Genomic DNA, 22,317 nt, shown 5'->3' on the forward strand with positions numbered 1-22,317 from the left:
GGTGAGGGACATACAAAGCAACAAAGAAATAATCTTGTAAATGAGATAGAAACAATTGCATGAAAGAAAAAAAACATTTGAATACATATCTTAGGGTTCAACATGACCTTATCTGACCTTTTCTGCTTGACTCAGACATATACTAGATATTGCTAATAAGGGAAACAATGGGACCTATGTTTCTTTGGGCCTGGCTTACTTCACTTAATATAATTTTTTCCAAGTCTTTCCATTTCCTAACAAATGGGTCAATGTCATTTTTTTCTGATGGAGGCATAGAATTCCATTGTGTATATATACCACATTTTCTTGATCTATTCATCTACTGAGGGGCATCTGAGTTGGTTGCATATCTTAGCTATAGTAAATAGTGCTGCAATAAACATAGTTGTGCTGGTAGCTTTAGTGTGGTCTCGTTTGTGAACATTTGGGTAAATGCCCAAAAGTGGGATTGCTGGGTCATAGGGGAGCTCTATGTGGAGTCTTTTGAGGAACCTCCATACTACTTTCCAAAGTGGTTGAACAAGTTTACACTCCCACCAACAATGCAGTAAGGTTCCCTTCTGTCCACATCCCCTCCAGCATCAGATGCTAAATTCTTTAGTGTCTCTCTGCCCCTACAATCATGAGGAAGACAAGAAAGCAGCATCTTGGTTCCTGGGGCCCCAAGCTTGGCTGGAAATGGATGTTTAGGCTTGATGTGGTGAGAGTAGGTGCCAGCAGGTGCTGCTGCTCTTGGAAAGGAGCCAAGGAAGGAATGCCTTCATGTTCTCCCAGTTTTCAACTCACAGGTGCAGTGGAAGGCCTAAATCGGCACAAGAGGGTCTGGCTTCCTCCTAGAGCCTTGGTAGAAGGAGAGATGTATCTTTTACTTTATGACCGGGGCTTGGTATCCCAGCAAACACTCGGTGGTTGAAAGCTGACTGGAGTTCCAAATTGTGATCTTAGACACTATATATAATAAGGAAGCTCATGCCCCTTATAAGTGTTAGACTCACATGTATTAACCAATGTGCAGGCTTTGTTTAGTTCCAAATGAGTATCATAGGCAGGAATACAGGAAGGAATAAGAAAGGAGAAGTTCTTCCAACAATTCATCAGGGAGGATTTCTTAATGGAAGGGAAAAACAGCTTTCCCCTCTCCCCCCAGTGCTGAGGATTGAACCCAGGACCTCACATGCATGCCAGACAAGTGCTCTACCACTGAGCTACATCCCTGACCCATGATTAGGGACAGACCCTCTTCCCAGCATTTGAAGGAAGAGGCAGGAAGATTCCAGAAGCCAGTGGTCCTTTAGTGACTGCCTCTCTGGTCTCAGGTAGAATCCTGTCTCTAGATTGAGGGTAACCTTTATTCTCACTGTTGTTTGGAAGGTTTCATTGCCAACCTGTCAGTGCAGCGGCAGTTCTTCCCCACTGATGAGGATGAGTCGGGAGCCGCCAAAGCCCTGATGAGACTTCAAGACACATACAAGCTAGACCCAGCCATGATTTCCAGAGGGGAATTTCCAGGTAACTCCCCACTCCAGGCTTTGTAGGTGTCTTTTCCATTAGCTGTACCAGCGTGCCACCGTTTCTGTTGCACTATTACTTCTATGGTAATCCTTGCTTAGATCCCCCTTTGGTGCCAGTCTCATTACCATAAAGGCCACTCCCCCTTATCTCCTGTCCTGCTTCCTTACCCCAGGTATTAGCCAAGGTCCTATCTTCTTGTGTGTCAGGGAAAGCCAAGGCTGCTACTGTGGAGCCCCCTTGCTGCTACTCCTAGAACATCAGAGATCCGTGGCTTCTACAGCCCACCCTTCTGTTTCTATCTAAGGATGATGTGCAAACTCACTATTTCTTGTCCTTCATCCAGTTCTCTATCAGTTTACACCCTTTTTCACTTGATGCCCACTTCTCTGAGCTTTCTCTTTGAGTCATGTGTAGGCTCTGTTCTTGCTCATCTCTCAAGCTACTCCCCCAGATCCAAGGTTCTTTTGCAACTCTGCTGCTGAAGTCAATCTCTTCTTTCTGTCCTAGTTAGGCCACTGGGTAGAGTGATTTACACTCTACTTTCCTGGTTCCCATATACTCCTGAAACCACAGTGCCTTTGTCTCTACTATCTACCAATTCTATTCTGACAAGGCCACCAGTGGGTAGATTTCAGGCATAATGTTCTTTAACTTAGCATTTCACACATCGATCTCTCCGTTTTGCCTAATATCTTCCTCTCCTTTGAGTTCTGCACTATCATTCTCTGCTACTTTTTGACCTCTCTGCTCTTTCATTTTTTTTCTTTTTCTCCCTCCTTTCCCACTGATAGTTCCAGTATTAGCCCAATAGCTGTTAGTGGAGTTTAGGGGAAACTGGTGCTTTCCAAAGGCTATTCAGGACTAATAAACCAGGGATTCAGTTGTACCCCATTAAACTTTCAATGTCATCTCATCTCTGGGGAGTCTAGAGGGATCTATAGTGCATGAATGCTTTCTTCATGTTTAGGTATTCTGTTACTGGCTTGTCAAGGCCTTAGACCTTGGTATGGAAGAGTCTGGTGAGCCAACAGGAACCCTTGTTCTTGCCTAAGTCAGGTCTTGCACCAAGTCTGACCATGAAGTCAGTTAAAGAAGGCAGCTCAGGGTACCTGCAACATCTATCTATTCAACCTGTACCTTTGGTTGGGAGGAGGGAGGAGCTAATCTTGACATTGATCTTTCACACTGATTAACAGTTCCTTGATTGTCTTGAATGGGGACAAAAGGGCAGAAGGGAGATTCTTTCTTGGACTCCATCTGAACACCTTTTCCAGGTAGACCAAATCATTTTCATCTCCTAGACCATTGCCTGTACACGGATGAAATCTTGTGGCTGTCTTGTCAGAGCATACCTCCCAAGTTCCATCCAGTGTAGGCAAATGCCTGTGGGACATCTCTACTTGCATCTTTCCATGGACGTCTCAAATTTCATGCATTCCAAATTGAAATTCTCACCCTTCATTTGAACTCTTTACCTTCCTCACTTGCCCCCATCAGCCAAAAGCACTTCTATCTATTGGCAGTGTCAGCCAGCATCTTTTTTTTTTTGGGGTGGGGGGTCTAGTTGTGGGGCCTGAACTCTGGGCCTGGATGCTGTCCCTCAGCTCTTCGCTCAAGGCTAGCACTCTACCACTTGAGCCACAGCACCACTTCTGGCTTTTTTCTTTTTTGCTTATGTGGTGCTGAGGAATCGAACCCAGGGCCTCAGGCATGCAAGGCAAGTGCTCTACCACCGAGCCACCTTCCCAGCCCCATCAGCCAGCATCTTAAGACACCAAGGCAACCTCCTTGGTGTCTTTTGCACTTCTCTGCTATATACTTCCCCCTCCCACTTCTTGATTATTAGAATACCGTTCTGACTTGTCTCATATCTCTAGCTCACTTAGTAAGACCCTCCTTTTCCACGTGATCTTGAATACACGTCTGTCCCCTCCCTCCCTCCCTCCCTCCCTCCCTCCCTCCCTCCCTCCCTTCCTTCCTTCCTTTCTTTTTTTGCCAGTCTTCAGGGCATGGACACTGTCCCTTGAGCTTCTTTTGCTCAAGGTTAGACTCTACCACTTGAGCCACAGCGCTACTCCCTGCCTCTGTTCTGGTTATGTGGTTCTGAGGAATTGAACCCAGGCTTCATGCATGCTAGGCAAGCACTTTGCCACTAAGCCATATTCCCAGCCCTCTATCCCCTTCTTGATTGCAATGTTTAACTTTCAGGGATAGCCCTAAACTCCTCCTATATGTAATCTTTGAGGTCCTGTTGCCTCCCTGGCTTTCTTGCCCATTGTTCTCACCTTCTGAATTGCTTAGCTCCTTTGTTCATCCTACTTGTTCTGCAGGAATGGCTTTATCCATGTCAGCTGGGTTGATCCATGTCTGATTACCCTTCAGCAGGAAGCTCAGCTGTTATCCTCTGGGGAGGAGACATTTTGAGTTGGCTTCTGGGGAGGATGCATGCTGAGTGTCTGAAAGCCATTCTTAACATTCTTGGCATCTGTGAGATATGTTGATAATAGCTACCAGTTATTAGCATTCCAAGGAGATATCTTTACGTTTCATCTCTTAGAATTCTTGCCCTCAGCCCTTTAAAACTGAAGCTTTTATTTCTATTTAGATAGATAATGAATAACATCTAGGTAGGCTAGGGACTGAGACTTAGGTGGCATTTAGAGTTATATTGAGGCCCACACAGATCCAGCTTTGTCCTGCTGCAGAGCCTAAGGGCTCACTGCCTCCATCAGGGCAGGTTCAAATGCCTGCAGAGTCAGAAGAGATCTGTGGAGATTCATGTGAGTGGAGAAAGGAACTCCATGAACCCCTTAGTTCTTGGCCTACTTAGGATTCCATCTTGTGTTTACTCTTCAACTTTCTATCCCATGTTGATTCCTGGACCACCTTGAGATACTGTCTCAAGGTATACATCCATGTACAGGCAAGAAGACCCTGAAGTGTGCAGCAGCTACCCTCCTGAAGTAGGGTTTTCCTCCTGGACAGATGATCTCAGGCATTGCTCATGTGCTAGCCATGCCCACGGCTATTAGTGGGGTCTGGGAGATACCAGTGCTTTCCAGTCAGGGTTTCAGCCTTCCTTGCTTTACATGGGATCTCATTATTCTCTGAGGAACACGCAATCCTTCCCATCTTGAGTCCCTCCTAATCCCTGTGACTCTAGCTGCTGCCGCCTCTAGGCCTGAAATTGTCCTCATAGTCACTTTGTAGTGTTCACTCAGCTCTCACAAGGCCTGCTGCTGAGCTGATGCTCACCAAGGGCCCTGCTACCTAGCGGCCAAAGTTGGCACTGCAGCCTTGGCTCTTGACCTCCCTTGGTGTCTGTCACACTGTGCCTGCTCTCTCTGCTTCTCCCTTTTAGTTTCTTTTCAGTGTTCCTCTCTGTCCTAGGTATATGCTTCCTATGGCTCCAGTCTCAGGCATGTTCTTCATTCTTTCGTCAGATGTTTCCTGCAAGTGACTATCCTCATCCATAGCCTTTACTGCCACCTTAATTCTTAAATTCACTAAATGTTTCTGCCCTTTAGGCTCATATGAGCAGCAACCCATTAAGCATCTTTTGTGTGGTCCTATGAGCCCAAATAATAGTTGGTGGTCTCCTAAATAATGATTGGTGGTCTTTCTGGGCTTCCTCATCCCAAACCCCTTTACCACTTGGAAGAAGGGGAATCTGCTATTAGGAGATAAGCTATAACCCTGTCCCTGGGCAAGACTGACTTATTTATCTGTGTTTACTGTATTAATGACACTTCATGATGTGTTGTATATAAGCCCTTGAAGGGTTCTTATTGGGTTATGCTTTCCTTGCAATAGCTTTGGCTTTTTCTTTTCTTCTCTCTCTCTCTCTCTCTCTCTCTCTTTTTTTGTCAGTCATGGGGCTTGAATTCTGGGCTTGGGCGCTGTCCTTGTGCTCTTCAGCTCAAGGTGAGCACTCTACTGCTTGAGCCACAGTGCCACTTCCAGTTTTCTAGTGCTTTATTGGAGATAAGAGTCTCATGGAGTTTCCTTCCTGGGCTGGCTTTGAACTGTGATCCTCAGATCTCAGCCTCCTGAGTAGCTAGGATTATAGGCGTGAGCCACCGGCACCCGGCTGGCTTTTTCTTAAAGTGTGATTTTTTTCCCCCTCAATAACCCAGAGGCTCTTTGGAGCTTGATGATTTGCTTCTCCTTCTGCAGGAACTAAATACCAGGCAGTACTCAGTGTGGATGACTGCTTTGGGATGGGCCGCTCAGCCTACAATGAAGGGGACTATTATCATACAGTATTGTGGATGGAACAGGTGCTAAAGCAACTTGATGCTGGAGAGGAGGCTACTATAGCCAAGTCCCAGGTGCTGGACTACCTTAGCTATGCTGTCTTCCAGTTGGGTGACCTGCACCGTGCCTTGGAGCTCACGCGCCGCCTGCTCTCCCTTGGTAAGGAGGTTAGGGAAGGTTAGTAGGGCTGGAAACCTGTGTCAGGAACAGTTCCAGAGGATATCTGAATTTCAGGGTTGCATCAGTGACAAACAGCAACCCCAGGTGTTAGTGTCCTGGCATCTAACAGTATGATTTGCCCATGGCATTGGTGCTTTGTCTGTCTTGTGATATAGGACTGAAGGAGGCCAAAAGTACCAAGCTTTTACAACCTGTCTGTTCTACCTTCTACAGATGCTCTTATCATCTGGAGTTTCACAAACTGGCAGATTTTACTTTGCCACTGCTTCCCATGAATCCCTGTCCAAGGTTCTTATTGGCTCACTTGGCAAAATCTCCAAGGTTTACTAAACTTGCAGGACACATCATATGCTAGCTGACTTCAGATGCAGGGCCCCATGGGAAGCAGTGGCTATATACCTCAACTTAAGTCACTTAACATTTGGGCCTCAGTTTCCTTATCTGAAGAGTAGCACAAAAATCTCACCATGCCTGCCTCTTTGCATGCTGTGGTTATTTCTCCTAGCATTAATTAATCTTCTAGCTATGTGGCCATTTGTGATATGGTCACAAGTAATGGCTACACTCTGGGAAATGTTTTTGTTGTTGTTGTTGTTGGTTGAGGGGCTTGAACTCTGGGCCTGGGCGCTGTCCCTCAGCTCTTCAGGTCAAGGCAAGCACTCTACCACTTGAGCCACAGTGCCACTTCCAGCTTTCTTTGTTTATGTGGTGCTGAGGAATTGAACCCAGGGCCTCATGCATGTGAGGCAAGCACTCTACTACTAAGCCACCTTCTCAGCCCATGGGGAATGGTTTTAAGTAGCAAAGTGGAAGCAAGATTCATGACTGCTTCTTTGGACTGGAACCTTAGAACCTGAAAAGAGGCCTGAGTTGGAAGCCTTCTCAGAGGCTAAGTTTCTCTTGCTTTGATGCTCCTTTCTTATCTCTAACCAAGATGGTGTCTTTTTTTGACTTTGGCCTCCACATTCAAGGTTAGGTGCTGTGGAATACAGAATGCAACATACAAATGAGCTACTATGAGAGAAACTGCTTACAGAATAATTTCCCTAAATGACTTTACAGATGTTTGTGGTTTCCTTTTCCTTCTTGTTCTTTGCTTTTTCTAGATCCGAGCCATGAGCGTGCTGGAGGGAATTTGCGGTACTTTGAGCGGCTGCTAGAGGAAGAAAGACAAAAACCACCATCAAATCAGACAGCATCTTCTCTAGCAACTCAGGAAGGTGTCTATGAGAGGCCTGTGGACTACCTGCCTGAGAGGGACGTGTATGAGAGCCTCTGTCGTGGGGAAGGTGTCAAATTGGTGAGACCTGGGAGGGAGCAGCCCACTTAGGCTGTGGATCTGGACACTGGCTCTGGACAGGCAGTGCAGGGAGGAAGTTCCTCCCTCTGTGGATTCTTTTTTTTTTTTCTTGGCATCTTCTTAATTCTTGGTGACATCCCTGAGGCTGACATAGGTATTCTTGGAGGTGTAGGGTGGAACACTCTTTCCCCTAATGGCCAGGTAGCATTTCTATCCTCCAAGTTACTAGTGTTTTTCCCTGCTTACCCCCATGTACTGAGCTTTGGTTTGACCCACTGGTATGAGCAAGAAAATGGGTGTGGATGCCTCAGGTCCCAAGGGAAAGTACAATGTATGGGGAGAGTAAGTCTCTGTGAAGCTTGGAGCTTGGTGTTGGTGTCCCTGGATTTTGAAAGCTCTGAAATACTATCACCTGCTCATGAGGACTCCCTTGTGAGGGATGTAATTGTCTTTTTAATGCCCACATGTTCTACCTCTAGAAAGGCTTCTCTGTTGTCCCCTTCAGACCTGTTTAAATCTCCATCAAAGAGGTCAGGAGTTGCCCTCTGCCATAGGATTTGTGCACATGAGATGACCTCGGAAGAGAAGGAAAAGTTGTCTGACATGTAGGGTGTCACTTCATGCTAGTCAAGCTGAGGGGCTTTGGCAGGGAGGGAGGGGGCAGCTGCTGGCTCTGGAGTGTAAGAGCTGTGTCCACAGACAGCTGGACTGGGACTAAGGGTTACAACTCACTCAGCTCAAGGCCTCTTGCTCTGTGCTTCCCAGACACCCAGGAGGCAGAAGAGGCTCTTCTGTAGGTACCATCATGGCAACAGGGTGCCACAGCTGCTCATCGCTCCTTTCAAAGAGGAAGACGAGTGGGACAGCCCACACATCGTCAGGTACTACGATGTGATGTCTGACGAGGAAATTGAGAGAATCAAGGAGCTCGCAAAACCTAAAGTACGTGTCTCTGTAGGTCCTTCTTGGGCACTGAAGGGGGCATATTCTCCCATCTCTGACATGGTGGGGCAGTTTGCTTACCTAGTTTGTCTTAGCAGTTTGTAGCATGAGTCTACTGATACACAGACAACTCAGCCTGAATTTGTGGATTCATGATCCAGAGAAGAAAACTGATGGAATGGGTATGGATGGTCAAGTGCTGTGATAGAAGGTAGTACTGGGCAGTGTGCCGCTCACAGCAAGACGTGTCAGATCACCTGCTTGGGGGTGGATGTGTGGGTGTGGGTGGACCTGAGGAAATGTGCCATAGAGTGCTGGGAAGAGGGGTCTTGGGGTGCTCCTGATTAGGACTCCAGTGATAGAGTTGACTTGGAAATTGTCAGCTTGAGGCAGGTGTACATTTGTATGACATTGAGTTTTCTCATACAGTCATGGGGCTTGAATTCTGGACCTGGGCACTGTCCCTTAGCTCTTCAGCTCAAGGCTAGCACTCTACCACTTGAGCCACAGCGCCACTTCCTGTTTTCTAGTGGTTCATTGGAGATAAGAGTCTCATGGACTTTCCTGCCTGGGCTGGCTTTGAACCACAATCCTCAGATCTTAGCCTCCTGAGTAGCTAGGATTACAGATGTAAGTCACTGGCACCCAGCCATTACTTATTCCTTGAGTCTTCATGTTTTTGTTCAGGCTGGCCTGAACCACCACTTTTCTATTTTTGCCTTCCAGGCATCTGAGATAACAGCTGGTTGAGATGGAGTCTAATAACTTTTTTTTTTTTCTGGTCTGGTTTTGAATTGTGATCTTTCCAGTGTGATCTTCTCTATCTCCTGAGGATTGGATTACAGGCATGAATCATGAGGTCCAGCCCTTTTCACTATATTTGAACTGGTTCCATTATTATGTAACTTAACAGTCTATAGTATTTGTTTACATGCTGAACATGAGTCAGTTCTGGCAAACCTTCAAGACGCTTATTTCTAATTACATAGCAAAAAACTAGAAATGGAGACATGGCTCAAGTGGTACAGTACCAGGTTGTGAATGGAAAAAGCCAAGCAAATGCAAGGCTCTGAATTCAAACCCTTTTATAGGCACAAACAAACAAGAAAAAGAAAATATCATACAATAATAGCTAGTGTTTATTGAGTTAAATGTGACAGGATCTGTCCTGTAGTTTAAACAAATATTAATGCGTGTGTTTATTAAGCAGACTGTGTCTCTGTTTTTGCTTTTCCTTTGAAAAATATTGACTTGTGCGGTCACAGATAGTGGTTGAAATTACTTACTACTTCTGTTTTCTTTTTGGCAGCACAGGGTTTGAACTCAGGGCCTTACATTTGGTAGGCGTGTGCTGGAACCATTTTTCCAGCCCTCCTTTTTGACTGTTAGCTGATTTTCTTGGGTTGTCCAGATAGTACTACCACCTGCAAATAAGGAGAATATCCTTCCTAGTACTTGAGTTCTTTTGTTTTTATTGTCTTATTGGATTGTATGGAACGTCTAGAGCATCAATACAATGGTTAGCTTTGTCTTCTGAATTTCCTGGAAATTCTTCTGGTATTTTGCTACTAAGTATACTTGGCTATTAGTTTTAATTATGTCATGTTCTAAATTTATTCTTTTATTTCTAGTTCATGAAAGGTTTGAGTCCACTTCACTTCTTTCAAAGAGAACTGCTTGCCTCCATTAACCCAGCTTTCTCCCAACACTGATAATTACGAGGAGGATTTAGTTGGATTGGTTATTGCTTTGTTCCTCATAGAATTGTAGCAGCTGAGGTGGTGAGGAGGCTGACGCTGGAGAGTGTTAGTCAGACTTTTCATTGCTGTGACAAAATGCCTGGCAGAAAGGAGGAAAGGTTTATTTTGGCTCATAGTTTCAGAGAGTTCAGTCCATCATGGCAGCCAAGGTACAGAAAGGGAGAGAGGAAGTGGGAGAGAGGGGGAGAAAGGGAGGCAGAGAGTGGATAAAAAGGAGAGGGAGAACGAGAGAGGGAGAGCAAGAGGAGGAGAAAAGGAAAGGGAGGAAGGAGGAGAGGGAAAGCTGGGGAGGAAAGGAGGGGGAGAAAAGGAGAGGGAAAGGGAAGGAAGGAGGAGGGGAGAGAGGACCCTTGAGCCTATATTATGGGCTTTATTCTTCTTCCCTTTTTATTTCCATTCAGGCTCCCAGACTATGGGATAGTGCTGCCCAGATTCAGGGCCAACTTTCCTCCCTTGGTTAATCCTCTTTGGAAATGTCCTCATAGACACACTTAGAGAAAAAAAATTTCCTGTCTTGAGGCTTGAACTCAAGATCTGAGCCTTTGTGCTCAAGGCCAGTATTGACCACTTGAACCACAGCCCCACTTCTGGCTTTCTTGGTAGTTAATTGGAGATAAGACTCTCATGGACTTTCCTTCCCTGGACTGGTTTTGAACCAGTATCCTCAGCTCTCAGCCTTCTGAGTAGATAGGATAACAGGTTTGAGCTACCGGCACCTGGCTGAGAAATGATTTCTTAATCTCCCAGTGAAGCTGGGCACTGGTGGTTCATGTCTATAACCCTAGCTATTCAGGAATCTGCGACCTGAGCATCATGGTTCAAAGCCAGACCAGGAAGGAAAGTCTGTGAGACTTTCCAATTAATCACCCCCAAATCACTGAAAGTAGAGCTGTGGCTCAAAGTGGTAGAGTTCTAGCCTTGAGCAAAAGAGCTCACTCAGGCCTTGAGTTCAAGTCCCATGACATATCAAAAAAAAAAATCTCTCAGTGAAATTGACAATCAAGATTAACCATCTCATAGAGGAACCTGAAACAGGTTTCTATCCTGGTCACTGGACCTCATCTTAGAAGCTAAGATGTTGGCTTCAGGTCCCAGAATATCTAGCATGTTGGTATCACAGAAGTACTTGTGAGTCTAGACAATGGGTGTAGAGAATGGCAACTAGAACCCACCTTTCAACTCCTGGGTCAACTCCAGAGTCTTCCAGGAAAAACAAATTTCCTGAGAGATTCCATACTTGTCCCTCAGTCCTAGACACTGAGAACATCATCTCTGTGTCTCTGTCTCCCTCCCCCATCTCTCTTCCTCTATATGTGTGTGTACGCATGCGTGCACATGTGTAGCTGGGGTGGGGAGGCGAGCTTTGGGAAAACTTATCTTTGAACAGGAGCCATGTGACAAGCCAAACATGTTCACCATCAGAAGCTGACCTCTCCTTTCCGGAGGCTCTGAGAGACAGATGCTATTTTGGCTTTGAAGTGGGGCCAATGAGCTTAACTTGGCCTCTGGGGAATGCCTGGCAGCTGCCTGTAGGTCCTCAGCCTGAAACCCGTTTTCAAACTAGTCCTGTGTGACTCAGGAGCAAAGCTCAGCTGCATGGAGTTTCTTAGGGGCACCAAGCCAGCTCTGTGTCTCAGATATTTGACAGTCTGGTTGTGGCTGCAGTTGTCATCAGGAGGGACTGACTTCAGCTGAGCTCAGGAAAGGCCACAGATAGGAAGACACCTGCCCCAGGCATGCTGACCACTTTAGAACATGTTAGCGCTGTTCAGAGTCTAGACAGTCTATTTTACCACCTGGTCAGATTTCTGGTTTGTCTGTTTCTCTCCATCTCTTCTGCCATCTTCTGGCCCAGGTCACTATCTTTTCTCTTGCCCTGAACTTCTGTTGTGGCATTCTTGCTAATCTTCTTTCTTACTTAGCTCCTCACAGAGATGTTTTCCACATCTAATTGTGAGTGTCTCTGCCCTGCACAATGCCTTCCATGCTTTTGGTCAGTATGTAGCCCTTACTGGCCTCTTCAGCCTAGTCTCACCTAACTGCTTCACATAAACCTATAATCCACAGTCAAGGCTGTACTCTTCTTCCTTCCTGGGCCTCTCTATTGTGATTCTTTGCCTATTCCTGTGATATTGAGGTTTCAGCTAAGTAGTCTTTAGGAAACCATTTGTGACCTTTTGGCTGAGCTCCCACAGAACATTGAGCTTATTCATGCTCTGTTGTAGTCCCCTGGCTGGTTTTATGCCTTCTCCATTGGACTGAGTTGCATGAGGGTATGAGACATACCTTAGCCACCCAACGTAGTTCTAAGCACTTACCAATTACTTATTAAAATTAAGGGGAAGTGCCATTGAAATAAGGGTATCCAGGCCTGTGACTCTACCCATAGCTGTAGCACAATGCACTTTGGTTATGGTAGCTGGCCCCAAGTAGTAGGTGAGATGAAGCAGAGGAGGGGGTGTGTATTATATGTAAGTGTGTACATGGGGGGCATGGTTTGCTTTCAGGTAGCGTTCTGGTTTTATCATCTGACTTTGTGAGGCTCCCAAGGGAGAAACTATACCATCTATCTTTCCTGCTCTCAGCACTGGGAGCCCAGTGTGAGACAGTTCAGCAAATCAGTGTTTGAAAGGGTTTACTGGCAAAGGAGACCATTTATAATAGCAGAATTTGACCAAGTCAAGAGAACTATACAAGCTATAGCTCAGAGATGGTATCACGGTTTGAATGTGGTAGGAACTCATGTTGTGCTTAGACAGGAGTGGGGTATGGGTCTGGTAAGGAAGCAGGCAGTTCAGGCAGATTCAGGGACAGACCAAGCAGAATGATAGTGTTCAAGCAGAGAAATGGCCAGGTTCTGATATCACAGAGGTAATGTTGGGAGCCTTGGACTCCTCTTTTGGCTTTGCCTACAGGATCATGGACCCTTGACTAGAGCCACTGCCCACAAAACTGCTTCCTCTACTAATGCAACAGCATGTCTTGCTCAAGTGCTTTCTGGGAAAACACAAAAGGCCCCAAAGAATAAATCTGCCCTTCTTTCTGATTTCCAGCTTGCACGAGCCACTGTTCGTGATCCCAAGACAGGTGTCCTCACTGTCGCCAGCTACAGAGTTTCCAAAAGGTAAGCAGAGATGGTGGAGGTAGACTAGCCGCCCAACACCCAACTCTAGAGCTCCTTTGGTAAAGTAGGGTGGCATGGCTTCTCCTGCCTGCTAGCACCTCCTATGAATGCTAGTATTGGCTCCCAGGGAGCACAGCCGTGACCTAAACCTACCCCTGCTCCCATTATCTTTGCTCTTTTTTTTTTCCCCCAGCTCCTGGCTGGAGGAGGATGATGATCCTGTTGTGGCTCGATTAAATCGTCGGATGCAGCACATCACAGGGCTAACAGTAAAGACTGCAGAACTATTGCAGGTACAACTGATCCTTGGGAACATAGGAACTAGGAAAGAGTCTGTCTTCCCATGGTGCTCAGACTGGGTTTACTCTTCGAGCTCTTGTTAAGTTTCCTATAGACCTTTGGGAAGAAAAAAGGCAGTTACGAATTGAATAAGGGCCTTTTTGATAGAAGAGGAGATGCTGTACCTCCCCAAATCCTCTAAGATTCAAGACTTCTGGCTTGAACTTCAGCCTTCTAGAATAGTGATTTCTAGGACTGGGAGTGTGGCTTAGTGGTAGAGTGCTTGCCTAGCATGCATGAAGCCCGGTTCGATTCCACAGTATCACATACACAGAAAAAGCCAGAAGTGATGCTATGGCTCAAGTGGTATAGAGTGCTATCCTTGAGCAAAAAGAATCTCAAGGACAGTGCCCAGGCCTTGAGTGCAAGCCCCAGGACTGGTTAAAAAAAATAGAAGAGTGTTTCCTAGTCTTTTGTTTTTGTTTTACCTTCACTCTGGCCTCAGCATCATATATACTCCTGTCTTTTTTTTTTTTTACAGCAACAAGCCTGAAGATTCTAATGAATATCTCTTTTTAGGACAGTTTTAGGTACAATTGCTTGTTATTAAGTTTATGACTTGATTATGCTAGGGTGGTAGATCTGATTGCTGCAAAAGCTTCCATGATTTTTGTGTTTATTTGAGACAGCGAAAGAATGTAGAAGTTATGATCATATATGACTAATTCTTGAAGCTATTAAACAATGAGCCAGCTATAATGGTGCACCTTCTTTGACTCCGTCCAAAGAATGGAAGTGTTGGAGAGTGCCAGTCTCGACACAAGCCACAGTGATTAGACTTTCTGGAGTACCTTGACACAGTAGACACATTCATGTCTAGAATTTTACTTCAAGTTCTTGACTAGTCTGGAACCAAAGAAATATCCATGAAATATCCAAAGAAATATCCATGAAAGCATTTGTGACAGCACTTGATTAGCTGCTTGATCTGGCCATTCTCTCCTTAGCTGCATCCCAGACCTCAGGGTCACCTGCTATACCAGTCCTCCTTGGGCTGTTGACTGGATTTCAGATGTTTCTGGTGCAGGAAAACTAAAGCTGCAGATAATAGCATTTTTTTTTCTTTTTTTTTTTTTTTTTGTCAGTCATGGGCCTGAACTCTGGGCCTGGGTGCTATCCCTCAGCTCTTCAGCTTAAGGGTAGTGCTCGACCACTTGAGCTACAGCACCACTTCTGGCTTTTTCTGCTTATGTGGTGCTGAGGAATTGAACCCAGGGCTTCATGCATGCAAGACAAACACTCTACCACTGAGCCACCTTCCCAGCCCCATAATAGCATATTTTTATTCACTAATTCTTCATATCAAAATATTTATTTGTAGACACTGAAAAGTATACTGTCTAAATTTTGCATTTTGTTGTATTCAGCCAATACTGTTTGAGTTCTCACAAGAGAATTTCCTCTCCTGAAGTCCACTGTCTCTTTTACTGCCATGTTTAAAAGTCTCCACTTTTGGCAGTTTTGCAATGTCTTTTTATAACTGTTTGAGTTATGAAAAAGGATATATGAATATAGCTTTCTTAGAACCAGTGCTGAATCCAAAAGGTTTTCAGGGTTCTAGTAAAATACAGAAGCCAGTTCTTTCTGGATAGACACTGATGGTGCCACTAGGTCTATCAGCTTCCATGTCAGATTTTGTATTTTGTCTTAAACTCTATCTCAAATTGTATCTGCTTATCAGCTGTGTCATTTTAGGATGATATATTGTGTAGGCATTTACTTTTTCTTTGCTGGTCATGGGGCTTGAACCCTAGGCCTGGATGCTTCCCCTGGGCTCCTTTTTGCTCAAGACTAGGGCTCTACCACTTGATCCACAGTACAACCTCCAGTTTTCAGGTGGTTAATTGGAGATAAGAGTCTCGAGGACTTTCTTGCCAGCAGGCTGGCTTTGAACTGATATCTTCAGATAACAGCCTCCTGAGTAGCTAGGACTATAGACATGAGTCAACCGGTGCCCCAACTGGCATTTACATTTTTAAAGGTTTTATTATTAGCATGTATTGGTTATACAAGGGGAGCATTTCACTGTGACATTTACATCCATACATTCAGTTTTCAGTTGAGTTAATGATACTTAGTATTTGCTGTGGCTCAAGTCTTACTGCATGACCCGGTTTACTCTGGGGTGATGTTCCAGTTCTTAGCTACCTACAGCCTGTCCCCTGTGTTCCTGCCTCATGTGGATACTAAAGTATTCCATGCAGCAGACTATTGTGGAATGTTTGCCTTACTCAGTCTGACTTAGAATAGCCACTGGGAAAGAACAAGAGCAGTGCCTGCTGCTTTGCAGGTCTAAATCTAGTGTTAAAGAGGAGAAACCTAAAGCCAGGTATGGTGGCATGAACTGTAGTTCCACTACTACTAGGATTGCTTGAATTTAGGAATTGTAGGCTAGGGACATAACAATGCTGTCTCTTTTTTTTTTTTTTTTTGGGTCCGGTCCTGGGGCCTGAACTCTGGGCCTGGGCGCTGTCCCTCAGCTCTTCAGCTCAAGGCTAGCACTCTACCACTTGAGCCACAGCACCACTTCCGGCTTTTTTCTTTTTGCTTATGTGGTGCTGAGGAATCGAACCCAGGGTCTCATGCATGCAAGGCAAGCGCTCTACCGCTGAGCCAACTTCCCAGCCCACAATGCTGTCTCTTAAAAAAACCAAACAAACAAAAAAACAAGAACAAGGGGATGGGCATGTGGCTTAATGGTAGAGTATTGGCCTAGCATGTAGAAGCCCTTGGTTCAATTCCTCAGTACCAAATAAAGAGAAAATGCCAGAAGTGGCACTGTGGCTCAAGTGGCAGAGTGCTAGCCTTGAGCAAAAAGAAGCCCAGGGACAGTGCTCAGACCCCAACTGGCAAAACAAAAACACATAAAAACTAACCAAACAAACCATCAAAAAACCAAGAACAAATCTGTCCTGAGTTGGTTGTTGGCTTTCTTCTGGATCACATACATTCTCATTGTCTCCCACACAAGGCCAAGGCCAGGGCCTGCTTCAGGAAGGGTCTCCTCTGCTGCCTTATGCCTGTCCTTGCAGGGCCAGAGCTCCTCTACAGTGACCCTCTGGGTATCCTCTGTCTGGTTCTTTTTGGGAAACCATGATTGTGTTAGTCCTAGACCCAACGATGAGCATATTCATACTTGTTCTACCTGTGTTGGCAGGACATGTTTAGAGAGGCTGCTTTTGGAGTTTCTGGTAGTTTTTAGGCCTAGAGAGATGACATTCCTGGAAAGATAGGCTGCTCTAGGGCTATTGGTGCTGCTTACAAGATCCAATGCTTTTATTTTTTCACCAGGTTGCAAATTACGGAATGGGAGGACAGTATGAACCACACTTTGACTTCTCTCGGGTAAGGCCTAAATCACAGATACTTCCAATGGGCCCCACTTTGGCTGATTTGAGAAGGAGCACTTCAGCCTCTGCATTACCTTGTTCCCATCTCCCACCTTACCAGGAAAACTTTGTTACTAATGAAGCCTATATCTGGAATCACAGGATTTGCTGAGTCTAATGGAGCCTGGCTGTTCCCTATAGATATAGGGAGTGTTACCCTAGCCCTAAACTTGTGGTTCTTTCCCCTGATTCTAAAGCAAAATACTTCACTAGGTCTTGTTCATATTTCTTTTCCCCTATGCCATGCTGGGACCAGTGTTTCCTCTGTGGCTATGGCCTATTTTCCAGGCTATTTAATGGAATGTATATTTACTGCCTTCCCTTGACCATTTTGACCCCAGTCCTTTGGGTGGTGGGTAAGTTGGTTGCAAACTTGGGTGAAAGTTGTTGTCTATTGCAGCGACCTTTTGACAGCGGCCTCAAAACGGAGGGAAATAGGTTAGCGACGTTTCTTAACTATGTAAGTATTGGGTCCAGGCCCACTCCTTTACTCTCATTAATTTTGTAGAGCGATGAGCAAGATGTTTTCAAGCAGTTAGGGACTGGGAATCGTGTGGCCACATTCTTAAACTACGTGAGTATGATGTATGCAGTTTATGGGCCCTAAGGGGGCTGTGGGTCCAGAGGGCTCTCCTATCCCACTCCCATCAAGGCTGGTACTACCAGTTGAATAATGATCCTTCTGTTCCTAAGTGCCTTTCTTGGCTAGACTAGAGAGGGCTTACTTTTGTTCTTATCTAGTCTCTCCCTCTGCTAGAGATATTATTATCCCTGGCTCCTTCCCCCCCTCCCCCCAAACATTTTTTTTCGTGTGTGTGTGTGTGTGTGTGTGTGTGTGTGTGTGTGTGTGTGTGTGTGTGTCTGGGTGTCTGGGTGTCTGGAGTTTAAACCCAGGACTTTATGTTTATGAAGCTGATGATTTACCACTTGAGCTGCATACTTCTCAGCACCCTCAAAGTTTTCTTTTTTTAATTGTGGTAAAATATACATAACTAAAATTTACAACCTTAACCATTTTTAACTGTACTTCAGTGATATTAATTACATTCCTAATGTGGTATCACCACTGTCCATTACCATAACTCTTCTTGTAAAATTAAACCTTGTTAAAAAAAAATCTCAGATCAAGCCGGGCGCTGGTGGCTCACGCCTGTAATCCTAGCTACTCAGGAGGCTGAGAGCTGAGGATCACAGTTCAAAGCCAGCCTGGGCAGGAAAGACCGTGAGACTCCTATCTCCAATAAACCACCAGAAAACCAGAAGTGGTGCTGAAGCTCAAGTGGTAGAGCGCTCGCCTTGAGCTGAAGAGCTGAGGGACAGCGCCCAGGCCTAGAGTTTAAGCCCCGTGACCAAAAAAAAAAAAAAAAAATCCCAGATTCCCCTTTGCTGGTCTGTGGCAGCCACCATCCTACTTTTTGTCACTATGATTTTGATCACGTAACCACATGTAAATGGAATCACTGAGTATTTTCCTTCTGTTGGCTGGCTTATTACACCTAATGCAATGTCTTCAAGATTTTTCTGTTGTAAGCTTATTCTGCCTGCTTTTTGGTGGGCACAGTACTACTTGGGCTTTTGGGAAGAATGCCCTGGGGGTTCTCTTCTAGCAACAGAGTGAGGAGGAAGTTATGAGATGCTCTTAGATGGGAGCTGCCTTTGTTTCCCAAGAGACTAAATAGCCTGCTTCCCACTTGCTGCCTTTGCTCTGTCCATAGAACTTTTCCTTCACAGAGAAACAGTTTGCCTTTTCTGAAAGGTGAGGGCCTGCTCTAGAGTTGTAAAGTGGTAATGGGAATGTGGCTCAGTGATAGAGTGCTTGCCTAGCATGCATGAAGCCCTGGGCTCCATTTCTCAGTGCCATATACACAGAAAAAGCTGGAAGAGGCGCTGTGGCCCAAGTGGTAGAGTGCTAGCCTTGAACAAAAGAAGCTCAGGGACAATGCTGAGTCCTTGAGTTCAAGCCCCAGGACTGGCAAAAAAAAAAAAGTCATAAAGTCTGTCAAGGAACTTAAAGACAGAAGTTCATTTTTTCCTTTACAGTTTTAATTGTGTGGTTATTGCTGTCAATATGCTGGTTAACAGAACATACATTGTCTCTTTTAGGATACTTGAGGTCTAACATGAGAGACTTTTAAATAAACACAGGGGAAATTATTATTTAGTTACCAGGGAGACAAACACTGTGAAAAAGTAGCCCAAGCATGGGTTCAGAGAAGGCCTCCCTTAGAAGAAACATGTTTGAGACTTGAGGTTGAGTGGAAATTAGCTGGTGGGAGGTGTTTCTGGCAGAGAAAAGAGTATGTGTAAGCCTGGAAGAGAGAAGGGACTTGAGATGTTGGAAAAGGAGAAAAAGACTAGTGTCTCCAGAGGGAGAGGCTGGTAAGACTGGCAGGAGTGGGGGTTTCCCTGGATTTGATTCCCAGGGCTGGGGAAGCTGTAGGAGTTTTTCCTCTTATTCATTTATCTTGAGTCTGTTGAATACCCTTTAGTTAGTCTGCTATGTGTCCTGTGGAAATATTTTTTAGCTCCAATGTTCATTATAGTATAGGCCAAAATCTTAAGAGAAAAGCCAAAGGAAAAAGAAGTGGTGCTTTGGTATTTGTGGAGGTGTCCTGAGGGCATGAGTGCAGGCTGGCTGCTACATATCTTGTGTTCAGTTTAGTTTCATGCCTCTCTGGGAGAGAGGACTGAAAGACCTGACATGCAGCAGAGAGAGCCTCCACACGGTCAGAGCAGGGTGATCTGTACAGTACATCTGTATGTGTTCTTTGTGGCATAGTTGCTCTAAGCAACTTAAGTAGGGAAGTCAAGCTCTGTACCTCTGTAGAGCCTCTAAGACATAGAATCCCAATTGTTCACCCAGAACATAACTTCTGGGAACATGTGGGTTGAACTAGAGAGCTGCAAGTGGCTAGAGCCCCCACCAGGCAAAGAGGACACACTTGGGATTGGAGCCTGTAGGGAGCTCAGGGTCGCACAGCAGCTGAGACAAGGTCCAGGCTAGATGAGGATTCAAGGCATGGGTGCTAGGATGGGCACTTTTTGACTTTCAAGGACAGCCTGGATGTGGGTCTCCTGAGGGCCTCAGCTCTTGAATATGGAGATTGTCCACACAGATTCAGCAGGTGTAGGAAACTGGGCATGAAGTAAGAGTCTCCAAGCAGGCCCATACATGCTCAGGACAGGGTGATCAGAACACCTCCGCATGCTCTTTGTGGCTTAGTTGCCCTTCTTGGAGAGAGGAGCCAAGCTCTGTACCTTATATTCCCAGATGAGTGATGTAGAAGCTGGTGGTGCCACTGTCTTCCCGGATCTGGGGGCTGCGATTTGGCCTAAGAAGGTAAGTCTTTTTTGTGGGTGAGAAGTTGAAACAGAGCTCAGGCATATTCATGACTGCTAGTCTTGTTGCTTGGCCCATTTGAATATGTCTGTAATTATGTCTTAGCCTCTTCCTACCCATATTGTAGACTTGTGGTCCCAGTTTCTACTTGGGAAGGGAAGTCCCTTCAGGGACAAGTAGGTTTCTAAACTTTGACCCCATGATGTAGGGAAGGTGCTTTCTGGGAAACTTAACTAAGTTTTGTTGGAGTCCCAGAGCCCTGACCCCCATACATAGAAAATAGGGAGTTTCTGCTCAGCACAAGGGTTCTGTGGTGTTTAGAGTCAGGTCCCTATGCCTTATCTCTTTCAAAATGTGTTCTAACAGGCCACCTTTTTCCCAGGGCACAGCTGTATTCTGGTATAACCTTCTACGGAGTGGGGAAGGTGACTACCGAACAAGACACGCAGCCTGCCCTGTGCTTGTGGGCTGCAAATGGGGTGAGTGGCTTGAGGGACGGTGCTTATGGTAGCCTCAGCCTGGGATTTGATACTTGGCTTTATACTCAGAGCTGGCAGACGACTGTTGCCAAATTTTGACACAGTCAAAGATGTTTCCATCTGAAGTTGTTTTTTTCTCCTGCTCACCGGTAGTACCATTCAGTCAGGTACCAGTCTACTTAAACTGGTTAAGTTCCAAAATTGCTACTTGGCAACACTCAAATGCCTAGAGAGCTGAGAAAGCCCTGAGCTGCATAAACACGGTAGGTCCAAGATGCTCTTCCAGAAGAGTGCGTTATAGCAACGAAGGGTTCCTACTTCTTGCACCTCCCTTGATGTCGGAATCATTAATTGTGCTGGTCTTCTTCCCAAGGCAACAGCTGTTCTACTTCACATTCCAGCTCTAAGATCTCTTTTTTCTCTTACATTGTCAGATACCTTTGGGCTCTGTTCCCATGACAACATGCACACATACATTATGAAACTGGTAGAATTTCATAGTTATTGGTGTGCTCATCTGTCTTTCTCAAGAGCTCATGAGCAACTTAAAGCCCAGGAGAGTGCTTATTTGGGTCTCATTCCAGACAGTATAGGAAACATGGGGAAGGCATTGATTTTGGCTGGTGAACCAATGGAATTGTAACATATTTTCTTTCTTTTCACAGTCTCCAATAAGTGGTTCCATGAACGAGGACAGGAATTCTTGAGGCCTTGTGGATCAACAGAAGTTGACTGATGTCCTTTTCTGCCATTTCCCTTCCTGGCCCTACAGCCCAAGTCATTGTCAAGTTCAGCATGACAGACACCTTTATAAGTTCCAGCTCCTATCAGGCAGGTCTTTGGAGGAGTCAATGTTTGACTGAAGTGGAGAGTGTACTGGGACAAGTCCTGGGTGACCTGGGTGCCAGTCTCTGCCATCATACTATGCTGTCTCTGATTCCAAGGATAACATCAGAGTGATTGCAGCAGAGCCAGACTATCTAGCACTAATAGGGTGCCTTTGTACCTCAGATGTTTTAGGTGTGAGACGTTTCAGTGAACCAAAGTTTTGATACCTTGTTTACATGTTTGTTTTTATGGAATTTCTATCAGTTGTGGCTTTAACCAAAAAAAAATAAAATGTCCTTGTCAGAAGCCTTATTTGGAGTTGTTGGGGTTTTTTTGTTTGTTTGTTTTTGTTTTTTTTTGCGTTTTTTTTTAAAGACCAGGAGGTTTTTTGTTTGCTTTTTTTTTTTTTTTAAACCACATTCACCATTTCATATGCATCCCCTCTGTACAGGTAGAGTCAGTGAGTTCTTTAGCAGTGCCACAGTAGCATTGGGTTCTAGGCCTGGTTTCAACGCTTGTATGTGCTCCAAGCTTCAATGTTCTTTTCTGACAAGTAAATAAATAGTCTCTCCTTGTCTTTCAGAGAATGTAGAGAGCATCCATGTTCATGATTGGGAATCTTAATTATTTGAAATGTCTTTATTTTAATATCTTAGCTCAATTTCACTCTTCTTAACTTTCTTTGCAATAAAAAGAAACATTTAGAAAAAAAGTAAAGCAGAGAAAGATTTCAAGATTTGAAAAGCTATTTTCTATTACAGGTTAACGATGCCTTAAAAAGATTCTGTTAGTAGGGGCTGGGAAGGTGGCTCAGTGGTAGAGTGCTTGCCTTGCATGCCTGAGGCCCTGGGTTCGATTCCTCAG

The 22,317-nt window shown here is 45.1% G+C and overlaps 1 protein-coding gene across 6 annotated transcripts in view; it reads left to right on the forward strand.

Moving 5' to 3' along the window:
* Positions 1-21,765, forward strand: part of P4ha2 (prolyl 4-hydroxylase subunit alpha 2) — a 35,494-nt gene extending 13,729 nt beyond the window's left edge. For 4 of the 6 annotated variants that reach the window (XM_042688961.1, XM_042688960.1, XM_042688959.1 and 1 more), the window contains 11 exons: positions 1,375-1,512; positions 5,692-5,931; positions 7,059-7,252; positions 8,018-8,194; positions 13,008-13,078; positions 13,272-13,371; positions 16,709-16,762; positions 17,315-17,380; positions 20,078-20,146; positions 20,529-20,625; positions 21,291-21,765. In XM_042688961.1, the coding sequence (XP_042544895.1) occupies positions 1,375-1,512; positions 5,692-5,931; positions 7,059-7,252; positions 8,018-8,194; positions 13,008-13,078; positions 13,272-13,371; positions 16,709-16,762; positions 17,315-17,380; positions 20,078-20,146; positions 20,529-20,625; positions 21,291-21,361 (1,277 nt within the window). In that variant the 3' untranslated portion in view covers positions 21,362-21,765. Of the gene's footprint in view, positions 1-1,374; positions 1,513-5,691; positions 5,932-7,058; positions 7,253-8,017; positions 8,195-13,007; positions 13,079-13,271; positions 13,372-16,708; positions 16,763-17,206; positions 17,267-17,314; positions 17,381-20,077; positions 20,147-20,528; positions 20,626-21,290 lie in introns of all 6 variants that reach the window. The other 2 variants (XM_042688963.1, XM_042688958.1) reach the window with 2 other exon arrangements.
* The last annotated feature ends 552 nt before the right edge of the window (positions 21,766-22,317 follow it).

Source organism: Dipodomys spectabilis, unplaced genomic scaffold, assembly GCF_019054845.1.
Source record: "Dipodomys spectabilis isolate Male_0828 unplaced genomic scaffold, ASM1905484v1 ptg000119l, whole genome shotgun sequence".
NCBI classification, from domain to species: domain Eukaryota; kingdom Metazoa; phylum Chordata; class Mammalia; order Rodentia; family Heteromyidae; genus Dipodomys; species Dipodomys spectabilis.